Source organism: Salvelinus sp. IW2-2015, unplaced genomic scaffold, assembly GCF_002910315.2.
Source record: "Salvelinus sp. IW2-2015 unplaced genomic scaffold, ASM291031v2 Un_scaffold694, whole genome shotgun sequence".
Lineage (NCBI taxonomy): Eukaryota > Metazoa > Chordata > Actinopteri > Salmoniformes > Salmonidae > Salvelinus > Salvelinus sp. IW2-2015.
Window position 1 is genome coordinate 9,940 of NW_019942597.1, and position 13,824 is coordinate 23,763.

General features: G+C 47.1%; 1 protein-coding gene across 1 annotated transcript in view; it reads left to right on the forward strand.

The window, feature by feature from the left end:
- The first annotated feature begins 2,951 nt into the window (after positions 1–2,951).
- LOC112068760 (SEC14 domain and spectrin repeat-containing protein 1) overlaps positions 2,952–13,824 on the forward strand; it is a 40,410-nt gene continuing 29,537 nt past the window's right edge. The window contains exons 1-6 of the mRNA XM_070438294.1: positions 2,952–2,970; positions 3,107–3,235; positions 3,512–3,672; positions 3,945–4,024; positions 4,658–4,910; positions 5,000–5,152. Of these exons, the coding sequence (XP_070294395.1) occupies positions 2,952–2,970; positions 3,107–3,235; positions 3,512–3,672; positions 3,945–4,024; positions 4,658–4,910; positions 5,000–5,152 (795 nt within the window). The remainder of the gene's footprint in view (positions 2,971–3,106; positions 3,236–3,511; positions 3,673–3,944; positions 4,025–4,657; positions 4,911–4,999; positions 5,153–13,824) is intronic.

The following is a 13,824-nucleotide window of genomic DNA, read 5'->3' on the forward strand; positions in this document are numbered from 1 at the left end:
TTAAATGCAAATTCATCCTTCTTTTTTTGTGGTGGGTGCCAATACGGGAACCACCCTCGGGTTCTGCTGTCAAGAGCTGGGAAACATGTCAGATCGAGATCTGCTTCCTCTTCTCTCTCTCTTTCTAACACACACACGACACACTTACCTGCTTTAAATTACAGTTCTTGTTTTCCAATGCACCCACTTGACCACCTCCACTGTTTCACGCGCCTAGTTGAAAGCATGCCACTGCTACCCACGATTAGTCTTGTAGAGACGAGCGCTGCTGCCACTTGCTTTTTTACTCTAGTCAATTAGCCGGGGTATTTTTACAACACAAAGGATGGAGATTTTAGAACAAGGACAGTTTTAACCAGCTGGCGTAAGAGACGACCAGATGATTCCTTTTTTGTGGAGAAGAATAGCAATGATCGTTTTACATTTAGACCATAGGGCCCCTGCTAGAATACTTTTCAAATAGCATCCTACCTCCTTCTTCAGTCCTTCCCTTCTTCTTGCCTTTCTTTCTTTGAAAGTAATCCTAGATCTGACATTTTTTGGACTAGGTTATAATTAAAATGTAGTGGACCGCTGCTTTCAAAACCTTTCCAATCGTGTACGATTAGTGATAATTACTTCAAGGCAGGGAGGCGGAGGATACATTTCACAACCTATTGCAAACCGTTTTAGTCAGATTTACAGAGTGATGGATATCTGTCCTGTAGATTCGGATAGTTGAGTAGCTGCTCAAATCAAAATCAAATTTATTTGTCACATACAACATGGTTAGCAGATGTTAATGCGAGTGTAACGAATAGCTTGGCTTCTAGTTCTGACAGTGGGCCATAATATCTAACAAGCCAATCTATAAAATTCCCACTACTGACCTAATACACACAAATCTAAAGGGGGAATGAGATAATGTACTGTAAGTATAATGGATGAGCGATGCCGAGCGGCATAGGCAGAGGTGCAAGTAGATGGGTATAAAATACAAGTATATACATGTGATATGGAGTAATGTAAGATATGTAAGCATATAAAGTGGCATTAATTTAGAGTGGTCATTGTTTAAAGTGACTAGGTGATTCATTTATTAAAGTGCCAGGATTTGGGTCCCTCAATGTAGGCAGCAGTCCTCTCTGAGTTAGTGATTGGTGTTTAGGCATTCTGAATGGCCTTGAGATAGAAGCTGTTTTTTCGTCCTCTCAGTCCCCGCTTGATGCACCTGTCTGACCTTGCCTAATAGTTTGACATTGAGAAGCCGCATAAATATGCCACTTATCATCAATGATATTCCTTATAGACGGACATCATGTTATTGTAGCAAGCAAATTCAGATATGTCCTTTTTAGGAACGCGTTTACTGTACATTATGTCCTTGGGGGTCCGTCATATGTAGTTTTCAGAAAGACTGTGGTCATGTTGAAGATGATGAGGCTTTTGAAAGAACATAGCCATCTGTGCGAATACCTTTGGAAATAGGAAACGTAGATGAATTATAGCGATGACTAACCCCCATACAATGTAAAGTACTTATATAAATGCATTCATCCGTGATTCACCCTGTTAACCTTAGAGATTGTAATATATAAGCAGTAATTTGTACAGTGACTGCACTAACCTCAGTCAACTATGAGCCCATAGATCAGGTCAGAGGACAGCCACTGTATGATAACCGTTGCATATCTGATCTGAGGTCAGAGCATAGAAACATGTAGGAGGCAGCATGTTGGACACAGAAAAATCAAAGTAAATAAATTGTATTAATTTAATTATGATGCAATGATTATTTCTGATGGCGGTGAGCAAGGTAGAGACCAATCATAGGAAGTAGTTAGAATATAGACTAATAAAGTGATTGTCACGACTGTCCGCAAAAGTCGGTTCTCTCCTTGTTCGGGCGGCGTTCGGTGGTCGACGTTTTACCACGGTCTTCTAGCCATCGGCGATCCACCTATCATTTCCATTTGTTTTTCTCTTGTTTTTCTCTCAAAACCACCTGTTTACATTCCCTCATTTACTTGTTCGTGTATTTAACCCTCTGTTTCCCCATGTCTTTGTGTGAAGATTGTTGTGTAAGTGCATGTGCAACTTCTGACGGGTTAATTTTACCCGTATTTTTGTTGTTCTGGTACAGCTTTGTTTTGCATATTAAAGTTGCTCCAGTGTTACCGCATTTCTACTCTCCTGCCGCCTGACTTCCCTGCAGCGCAGTTACGCACCGTTCTTACAGATCTCATCACCTGTATATGGAAGTCAGCAGGAGCAGGTGGCCGTCCTGGTATGAGCCCCTGGTATAGGGTTGATGGAGCACCGGCCGTGCCTTCCTGGGAAATTCCGCCTGGAAGTGGGCCAACGCTCGTGTGGGGAGAAAGGAGACGCGGCGCTGCGATCCACTTCGAGGATTTCAACCGGCCGCTTCCAGGCAGTCTTCGACCAACCCGCCCGAGGGTTATAGCGGCGGTGAATACCGTCTCTTCCATCTGAGGCAGGGACGAGGAGCGCCCAAGTGATGTTATTGCGATGGAGTTTGGGCCCCTGGCCGCGGCGTGGATGGCACGAGCAGGGCCCTGATCGGCCACTATACGCTGCCAGTTTGGGCGCGAGGAAACGTCCGTTGGGAGTTGGGCCTGCAGGGACCACCACCCTCACCTTCGACCAGCTGGTGGACCTGTCCATTCGGCTGGATAACCTGTTGGGCTACCCGCGACAGTCAGTAGCGGGGTCTGTCGGTTCCATTCCCCCACCACACCGCTCCGAAAGCCTTGGAGGGTGAGGTACAGGTACTGTGAGGTACAGTTTACCCGCTACTTCTTTTTTGGCCGCTTATAAGCCACAGCAATAGAGTCAATGTAACGGGCGCGCTTCTTCACCAAACTCGATCTCAGGAGCGCTTAACCCTGGTGCGTATCTGGGAGGCGGAGAACTAAGTGGAAGACCGGCATTCAGTACTACCTCAGGGCACTATGAGTACCTCGTCATGCCGTACGGGTTGATTGAATGCTCCATCAGTCTTCCAAGTCTCTGTAGAATCAAGAAATTTTCCAGGGACCTGCAGACGGGCAGGGGTAGTGGTGTTATATTGATGAATTCTTGATATAACTCTCGCTGCATCGTGCAGTGTCACTGGTGCGCAGGTGCTTGGTCGCTGTTGGCCGCATGACCTTGTACGTCAAGCTGAGAAAGTTCTGTTTCTTTTTCCAGCAGTCCCGTCTGCCTTCTAGGGTAACCCGGCATTTCCACTTCAGGGGTGAGATGTAGAGTGGACCGCATTTCAGCTGTGCGTATTGGCAGACTCCCACCACGGGTAAAGGAAGTGCAGGCGGTTTCTAGGGTTTGCCAATTATACGGGTTTTATCCCGGGGTTTTGGTCCAGGTAGCGGCTCCCCATTACCTCAACTGATGAAGGGGGGCCAGTACGTTTGCAGTGGTCGGCTGAGGCGGAACAGGGATTTGGTCACCTGAGGGCTCTGTACCTCGGCTCACCGTGCTGGCCCATCCGGATTCCCTCCTTTGGCGTTCATAGTGGAGGTGGACGCGGTCCAATGGCTAGAAGGCTTCTTCCTCAGCCCCGGCAGCCAACCGAAACCCCGCCTCTGTGCCTTCTTCTCGAAGAGCTCAGCTCGGCAAAGAGCGAATATGACATGGGGAACCGGGAGCTTGTTGGCTGTCGTCAAGGCTTTTGAAGTGTGGAACATGGGCTTGATCGGGGCCTAAACACTCCTTTTCTCATGCTGGACTGGACCACCACAATCTGGAGTACATCCGGGCAGCGAGGAGAACCTGGAATCCTCGCCAGGCAAGGTGGCCAGGTTTTTCCCACGCCGTTTTGTTTTCACCCTTTCTTCCAAACCAGGCTCCTAGAACCGTGAGGCAAGACGCACGGCCCGGTGTATGACCAAGGGAGCGCCCATGGATCCACCCCCATACTCCCGCCTCTCGCCTGCGTGCGCCGGTAGGTGTGGGACGATGGACGCGACATTGATCAGTGCGTCTACGTGCAGAGCCCGCTCCCTCCAGTGTCCCGCCTGGGCGTTTGGTACGTACCGTCTGCTGTCCGTGACCGCTGATCTATTGGGCCCACACGTCACCTCTCCTCGGTCTCCCAGAGGAATAGTGGGAAGTAACTGGTGCCCACTTTGGCTAAGGAGGTGAGGGTTTATTTTTCTCCTGCCGCGTGTGTAAGGCTCCTAGGACACCTGGCCAGAGGTAAGCCTACACCCCTTACCCGTTCCACATGGCCTTGGCGCACCCTTCAGTTGATTTCCTTACCATCTTCCCCTCACAGGGTAACACCATTGTCAATTGTGGACCGTTTTTCCAGTCCTGTCCCGTTCCTCCTCTGCCGGTCCTCCCTCCGGGCCTACAGACTGCCGGAGGCCTTGTTAACACGTCTTCCGGCACTACGGGGTGGCCTGAGATATAGTGTCGACCCAGTTCACTCGAAGGTCTGGAGGGCGTTCATGGAAGGTCTGGGGGTCTCGATCAGCCTTACCTCGGGTTTTCACCCAGAGAGTAAACGGGAATGGAGAGAGTTAACCCGGATGTGCTGGTAGTTTCTGAGGTCTTATTTGCCAGGCCCGGCCCGGGGAAGTGGGGGCGTTCGTGCCCTGGGCAGAGATGGCACAAGAACTCGCTCCGCACTCCTCCACTAACCTGCTCCCCCTTCCAGTGCGTACGGGGTACCAGCTAGTTCTGGCGCCTTGGCATCAGAGTCAAGATTCGAGGCCCTGCGGTGGACGACTGGTTCAGGCGTGCGGAGGAGACATGAGACGCAAGCTCATGTCACATTCAGTGGGCTGTGCTGCTCCAGAAAGCCAGTGCCAGACCGTCACCGCAGTGAGGACCGGTCGGTCCTCGACCCGAACCTGCCCCTCCGCCTGCCCAGCCGGAACTGGGGCCGCCGGTTTGTGGGGCCCTTTAAAGTCTGCAGGAAGACTGAACGAGGGTTAGTTACAGGTTACAGCAATGCCCCCGATTACCGTATTACACTCCTCGTTCCATGTCTTCTCAGCCGGTGGTGCTGGCCGCCCAGGAGTCTGAGGGCTGGAGGTTCCTCCACCCCCTCTGGACATATCGAGGGGTCCCCGGCGTATTCATTCGCTCCATATGGATTCCGAGGCGTTGGGCGATGGCCTTGAGTACCATCATGAGTGGGAGGGGTACGGTCCGGAGGAGAGAATTCTGGGTTTCCGGTGAGGAACGTGCTGGACTCCTTCAATGCTTTCGGGAGTTCACCGTCTCGTCGCGTTCGCCCTGCACCTCGCCCTCCCGGTTCGGTCCCCGAGGGCCTGGTGGTTGCACGCTGCTTGGAGCCGCGCGTCAAGGGGGGGGTACCTGTCACAGACTTCCGCCGAGTCGGTTCTTTTCCTGTTCGTTCGGTCGGTCGCGTCAACCGCTTCAGCCATCGCCGATCCACCTTTCAATTTCCGCATTGTTTTATTTTGTCTTGTTTCCCACAGGCAACCTGGTTTACATTGCCTCATACTTGTGTTAAATTTAACCCTCTGTTCCAACCATGTCTGTGTGAGCTTGTTTGTTGTAAGTTGCAAAGTGCAACTTCTGACTGTTTTCGCAACGGGTTATTTTACCCGTATTTGTTGTTCTGGGCACGCTTGTTTTTGCATTATTAAAAGTGCTCCCAGTTGTAACCCATTTCTGCTCCCTGCAGCCAGTACGCACCGCTTACAGTGATCTATTTCTATGAAACTCAATCAAAAATTGTTTTCAACTTGACTCAAGAAAATAGAGGAATTTGAGAGTGCCGCAAGAGAGAGGATTTTTCCCCAAAACTTTATTACCTACACTCTTCAGCACAGTGCTGAAAGAAGTGAAGAAGTGGGAGGTTTGGGGTAGGAGGCTAGCTTTGACTGTGGAGGTTGCGGTTCAGTTCCCAGACACTGTGTGTTCTGCATTGATCAAAATAAGCCTAAGAGGTGACGTATGGGAAATGCCTAGGTGCACTGTGAATTTCTAAAAACTTCAAAACTAAAAGTGCAGCTCCCGCATTTATTGGCAAAGAACTAATTGCTTGCAGTGCATGTGCCAGCACCGTGCTATAAACTCTCTAGTACAGGTTGTTTAGTTTTTTTGTAGCAAGTAAGCTTTTTAGGTCTCCCAACTGCGAGGGTCAAGAGCCAACTAAGAGATGGCATCACTTTGAATCAACTCATCATATGTTTCCTTGGTTCCCCAAACCCTATGATATTTCAAAACAGTTCCTCTCCATGCACGCTTGTAGTTTAAGTTTTTTTTTAAGCGAGCTTGATAATGTGCCGTATGGATTACTTAAGCAAAGACTTGATTCAGAGCGTTGCTTTAACATCACATTATGCTCCTATTTCCCATTACCCTCCACAACATTAAGACGGTGTACAGAAGTAAGTTTGCTAATTTACCTCTAATTTTGACTTGGTGTAGAGATCTTTAAATTTTAATAATCTGAAAACTTGTTGTGTATTCAGGTTAGAAAAGGCTTCTAATTTGATATTCCTTTACGAAAAATGATCAACCCAAACAAATGTCAATTAATAATTAATTCATAATAATTCAATTCCTGTTTTGGCAGGATCATTTTCCTCTGTAGAGAAACTGGCTCAAAGAAGATCCTACATCTGTTACTTGTGACCTTGGCAAAGGCTACTTTCTGCATCCTGTTGTTTGTTTTACTGGCGGGGGACAGGGATATAGCAACACACAGGGACTGGCAACCAGGGTGGGCCTACACAAATGGTCCCATGCTGCTAGTTTTGTTCATTTATTTTGTAAATGGGCAACAAAATAATCAACGGATTGAACAAGGGCCCATCTCTCAATCTGAAAAGCATGAGGAAATAGCACGCTGCGCCCAGATTGTGACCCTGAATCCTTTTGTTAATCTCTTTGTTCTTTCTTTCTTTCTTTCTTTCTTTCCTTTCTTTTCTTTTCTTCTTTTTCTCTCTCTCTCTCTCTCTCTCTCTCTCCTCTCTCTCTCTCTCTTCCTTCTCTTCTCTCTCGCCTCTCCTCTCTCTCTCTCTCTTCCTCTCTCTCTTTCTATTACATATCGCCCTCTCTCTCTCCTCTCCCTCGTCTCTCTCCTCTCTCCTCTCCCTCTCCCTCTCTTCTCCCTCCTTCCTCTCCTCCCTCTATCTCCTCCCTCCTTTCTCTCCTCTCTTCTCCGCTCTCTCTCTCTTCTCTCTCCTCATCTCTCTCTCCTCCTCCCTCTTCGTCCCTCTCCTCTTCTCTTCTCCCTTCCTCTCTCTACCACTCCCCTCGCGGCTCCCTTTTCTTCTTTCTCTCTCTCTCTCTTCCCCCCCTCTTCTGTGGCAAGGTGTTACTGGCTTGGTTCAAATTGATGGAGAAGGCGAATGGAGATTGACTTTGGCATTGTGGGACATGACCGATCTTGACTCTGGGGTCTTCAGGTTAGGCACTGACTGCTCCTCTAGGCAAAAATGGGGTTAGGCACAAAACACACACTGCATCATAAATACAATACAGATTCTCACACTCTGTAGCTGGTTCTTGTCCTCTTCCATGCCAGCAAGCTTATAAAACCTGCAATGACACATGCATTTTCGTTCAACACGCAAAGTTAGGCCTAACCATCTATCCTGTGTATCTCCAGATCGATCCGTCTACAAACAGCACCCCGCTGAAGGAAGTGGTTCCAGTTGCCGGGCCATGAGGTCAGTGCCTGGGGGCGCCCCGCCAAGACCATCCCCGACTGTGGCTCAAGAATGAAAACCGGCCGTTGCTTACAACTATGCACTGGAGGAACACATATATTATATGCATTCAAAAAAAAACACCCCCTGGAGATTTTATACAACACTGAGAGAAACTTAAAAATGTTGTGCTTGCTCACAATTAGGCGCGTGTTGCGGTGGCCATATTTACAACTGCACAACCGGCAGTCATGAATGATAGGAGGACAACATATATCCTGTGAACGTTGATCACGGTAATCTCAATCCAAAACTTTTACAAATAAGGCGCTGCTGGGTAGCCTACCGAAAAGCTTGCAAAATGGCCTTGCTAATGACCGTGGTACTTCAAAACACTCAGCAAATGCTTTTGCAGTTGAAGAGTTTGTGCAAATATTATGATTGAATTTTGTGACGTTTTTGTTCATTTTGGACCTTCGGTAAAGGGATTTTTACCGTCCAAAATTAATGACAGATTTCTTCAAGTTATCTTAAGACTATTCGACTATTTTTGATGGAAGTGATGCTGGCTACTGGAATCTTTTTAAAAGGTCACCAGTAACTAATTTGTTTTCATTCGGTTCGACTAAGCCGACTTTGGCTACCACCAGCCGATGAAACATTCTACCCTCCTTCAGAGTGCTGTACGAAATGAACAACGGTAAAAGCCCCGGACACCGTTATGGCATAGATTTTTTTAAAAAACCTGTTCCGAAAAGGACCAAAAGGAAAACTGTCGAATACGAGTAAGGAAGCACAGAAACGTTTTGCCAAATTTGCCAAATGTTTTCTACTTCTCAACCGGAGCCAGGAGAAAAGGGGAGAGAGAAGAGGCAAGAGCGAGCACTGTAGGCTATTAGAGGGAGTGGGGGGGGGGCCGTTTTGGTGTGTGTATGTGTGTGAGTAAACCGGTGGAGTGAGCTGAGAGCACCATGAGGCACAGAGGGAGAGCCACCCACCTTATCTCATGCTAGACTAACTTCTTGCTAAGTTATTTTTATCATCCATCGGGTACCATAGTAGCTGTCTCAATCAAATATCACGTCAAATGTATTTAATAGCCCTTCTTACATCAGCTGTATATCAAGTGCTGTACAGAAACCAGCTAAAACCAAACAGCAGCTAATGCAGGTATAGAAGCAAGTGGAGGAAAAACTCTCTAAAGTCAAAACCCAGAGAAAGGAGGGGAACCCGGCAGAGGGTGGCAGTCCCTTTATAGCTGTGCAGGGTGAGATTATAACAGAACATGGCCAGACGATGTTCAGAATGTTCCTAAATGCATCAATATATTATACAGAGTTGTCGAGGGGGTGTGCAACAGTCGCACTCAAGAGTAAATGTCAGTTGGATTAGCCGATCATTGAGAGTAATCTCTACGTTCTCGCTGCTCTGAGAGAGTTGAAGAGCAGCAGGGTTCTGGACAGAGGTAGCACGTCGGTGAACAGGTCAGGGTTCCATAGCCGCAGGCAAACAGTTGAAACATTGGAGCAGCAGCAGGCAGGTGGATCTGGGACAGCAAGGAGTCATCATGCAGGTAGTCCTGAGGCATGTCCTAACGGGTTCAGGTCCTCCGAGAGAGAGAAGAAGAAAGAGAGAATTAGAGGAGCATTTACCTTTTTAATTTTCAACCAGAAACCGGACTAAGACAGGAAGAGAAATCTAATAGATATATCAGACTGACGCCTCACCCACGACACATTAAACTACTGCAGCATAATACTGGAGCTGAAGACAGGAGGGGTCAGGAGACCTGGGTGGCCCATCCGATGAACCGACAGGGCCAACAGGAGGGTATAACCCCACCACCCACTTTGGCCAAAGCACGCCCACACCACTAGAGGCGAAATTCAACGACCACATTATCATCCTGAGAAAAGGCTGAGTATAGGGGCAACAAAGATCTCCCCAGGGCACGAACCCAAGGGGGGGGCGCCAACCATGAAGGAAAGAACCAAGTCAGTGATCAACCCACTCAAGTGGCCCCTCCTAGGGATGACACCATGGAAGAGCACCAGTAAAGCCAGTGGGATCAGCCCCGTAATAGGGTTAGAGGCAGAGAATCCCGCCCGTGGAGAGGAGGGAACCCGGCCAGGCAGAGACAGCAAAGGGGCGTTCGTTGCTCTTTCCAAGCCTTTTCGTTCACTTCACATTGGGCACTCCTGGCCAGACTACACTCAATCATAACCCACTTGAAGAGATGAGTCTTCAGTAAAATAAACTTAAGGTTGAGAACGAGTCTGCGTTCTCACATGGTAGGTAGACCCATTTCTAAAATGGAATCTAAAGCCTGGCCTCCCAGCTGTTTGCCTTAGAAATTCTAGGGGAACAATTAGGAGGCCCTGCCGTCCTTTGTGACCACGTAGCGTACGTGTAGGTAATGTAGGCAAGACACCACCAAATCGAAAGAATAGGTAGGAGCAAGCCCCATGTAACGCTTGTAGGTAACACAGTAAAACCTTGAAAATTCAGCCCCTTGCCTAAAGGAGCCTACTGTAGGGAGAGGGCCTAGCACTGGAGTAATATGATTTTTTTTTTGGTTCTATCCAGTGATCTAGCACCGATTTAGGCACTAATGAAGTTTTATTTATGCTTATTCCGGGTAGCCGGAAAGTAGAAGCATTGCAGTAGTCTACACCTAGAACGTAACAAAAGCTGGAATTTTTTTGGAAGAAAGTTTCTGATTTTTGCCATGTTAAACGTAGATGGGAAAAAAAAAAGCTGTCTTGAAACAAGTCTTGATATGTATCAAAGAGAGCAATCAGGGTCAAGTAACCGGAAGGTTCCTTCACATTTTATTTTGAGACGACTGTACAACTATCAAGCTGAATTGTCGAGATTTCACAGAAAATCTCTTTTGTTTTCTTGGGACCGTGAACAAGCATCTTCTGTTTTGTCCGAGTTTAAAAGTAGAAGTTTGCAGCCATACTTCTTATGTCTGAAAACAACAGGCTCTAGCGAGGGCAATTTTGGGGATTCACCAGTTTCATTGAAATGTAAGCTGTGTGTCATCCCGCTACCTCAGTGAAAGTTAGCATTATGTTTTCTGACTGCATCCAATAAAACCGAAAGCAGCTAGCTAGCTAGCGCTAATTGAGGTGAGTCTACCATAACATTATGACTTTCACCGTCCTACACAGTTAGCCTACACATTTTTCCTATTTTTTATTTTCACCTTTAATTTTTACCAAGGAGCCAGTTGAGAACAAGTCTCATTTCATTTTACTTTTAAGCGTCATTAGCAGAACGCTCTTATTCCAGAGCGACTTACAAGTTTGGGTGCATTCACCTTATATGTCAGTGGAACAACGCACTTTACATGAGTGCATCTAACCTCTAAGAGGGGGGGGGGGGGGGGGTTTAGGAAAAAGGATTACCTTTATCCTATCCTAGGTTTATTCCTTAAAGGAGGGTTAGGTTTCCGAAAGGGTTTGATTTCGCTGCCGGCGTCGGAGTTTTTCCATTGGGGTGCCAAGAGCAGCGAACAGTTTGAGGGGCATGAGAGCGGAGCGTCTCCTCAAGGTAGGGGCGGGAGCAGGCCAGAGGTGGATTGAAAAACGAGTGCTTGTTTGGTGTAGGGCCTGGATCAGAGCCTGAAAGTAACGGAGGTGCCGTGCCCTCACGCTCGTAAGGCAACACACCACCTGGTTTGTAAGCCGGATAGCGAGTGCAACGACAGGCAGTGGAGAGAGCGGAGGAAGCGGACGTGAGAGAAAATTGGGAAGGTGAACACCAGACGGGCTGTGGGCGTGGATGAGTTGTGGGGTTTATTGCACAGCAGGAGCCCAGCCAACAGCGAGTTGCAGTATTTTCCAGACGGAGATACAGTTGGATTAGGACCTGTGGAAGCTGGCCAAAGATAAAGACAAAGCAGGCGACAAAAAAAACACAGAGTTCCAAATAAAAAAGTACAGACGTCAGTACAGTTTTACAAACATAGATAAACATTAAGTCAATAACAATAGAACAATCTGTATACAGTGTGTGCATATGAGTAAGGAGGTAAGCAATAAATAGGCCAATAGTGGCGATGTTATTTACATTAGAACAATTTACACTGGAGGTGATAGATTGTTATGAATTTCAGATGAGATGCAAGTAGAAATACTGGTGTCAAAAGAGCAGAAAAACAAAAAAATATGGAATGAGGTGGGTTGGTTGGGATGGGCTATTTACAGATGTGGGGCTGTGTACAGCTGTCAGCGATCGGTAAAGTTGCCCTGAAGCATGACGCTTAAAGTTTTTGGAAGGACAGGCGGCAAAGTGGTGTGCCTTTGGGGATGACCATGAAAATTGACCTGCTGGACGTGTGCCTACTGGTGGTGTTGCTATGGTGACAGTGAGCTGAGATAAGGCGAGCTTTACAAGCAACGCTTATAGATACCTGAGCCATGGTTGGGTGACGAAATGTAGTGGGAGTCCAGCCAATAGAGCCTACGTCCGCAGTGGTTGTGGGTATATATGGGGCTTTGGGGCCAAAACGAGTGGACACGTGCTAGACTGCCTCCAATTTGTTGAGTGTGTTTGGAGCCATTTTGTAATGACATCTGCCGAATCAAGGATGTAGATAGTCGTGTTACGAGGTAGTTGCGCACATTAGAAGTGGAAGGAGGCTTGTTCGACACGAGCAGATCTAGGATTTAACTTTGATTGGAAATGCATTAACAGTTGAGTCTGGAAGGAGAGTTTCACAGTTAGCCAGACCCTAGGTATTTATAGTTGTCCCAACTATATCAGAAACCGTCCAGTAGCGATGCAGCGGGGGCGGGGCGGGTGGCGGGGCAGCAATCGGTTGAAAGCCATACATGTAGTTTTAACACTAGCATTTTAAACAGTTGGAGGCACAGAAAGGAGTGTTTATGGCCGTTAAAGCTTGTTTGGAGTTTGGGTTAACACAGTGTCAAAGAAGCAGATGTACAGTTGGAAGTCGAAGTTTACCATACCACTTAGGTATGGAGTCAGTTAAAACCTCATTTGTTAAAAAACACGAAATTCCTTGTTAACAAACCTATGGTTTTTGACAATAGTCGGGTTAAGGACATTCTACTAGAATTTCTCCAATAGTTAAAAGACAGATCTTCACTTAAATCACACTGTATCACATTTTCAGTGGGTCAGAAAGTTTTTTACATATCGAGTAAGTTGCCTGTGCCTTTAAACGGGAAAAATTCCAGAAAATATGCCATGGCTTTAGAAAATGATTAAGGCTAAGACATTACATTATGTCAATTGGAGGTGTACCCCTGGATGTATCATAGGCTACTTCAAACCATTCTCTTTGCTTGACATCATGGGAAAAAAGAAATAGCCAAGACCTCAGAAAGAAAAAAATGTAGACCTCCACAAGTCAGGTTCATCCTTAGGAGCAATTTCCAAACCCTGAAGGTACCCTGCCCCACGTCATGCTGTAACAGAAACCATGTACGCTAGTATGACCACGCATGGGACCAAGCGCAGCCGTCATATCCGCTCAGGAAGAGATGACTGTCTCTGGAGATGACACGACTTTGGTGTGGAGTGCAAATCACATCCCAGAACAACAAGCAAAGGCTTTTGTGAAAATTGCTGGAGGAAACAGGATCAAAAAGTATCTATAATCCACAGTAAAAATGAGTCCTATATGACAATCTGAAAGGTCCGCTCAGCAGGAAAGAAGCCCATCTACTTTCTCCCAAATCGGCCATTAAAGCCAGACTATACTGTTTGCAATTGCACCATGGGACAATAGAATCGTATTTTTGGAGAGATATTCCTCTGGTCTGATGAAAAAATATGAACTGTTTGGCCATAATGACCATGTTATGTTTGAGGAAAGAAGGGGGGAGGCTTGGCAGCCGAAGAAGCACCATCCAACCGTGAAGCACGGGGGGTTGGCAGACATCCCTTGTTGTTGGGGAGTGCTTTGCTGTCAGGAGGGACTGGGTTTTGCCAAAACTTCACAAAATAATTCATCACCCTGAAGGGGTGAAAATTATGTGATATAGTTGAGCAACATCTCAACCACATCTCAGACATCAGTCAGGGAACTTAAGCTTGGTCGCAAATGGGCCTTCCAATATGGACAATGACCCAAGCCAACTTTTCCAAAGTTGTGGCAACATGGATTAAGGACCAAAAGTCAAGAATATTGGAGTGGCCCTCAAGGGGCCCTGACCCA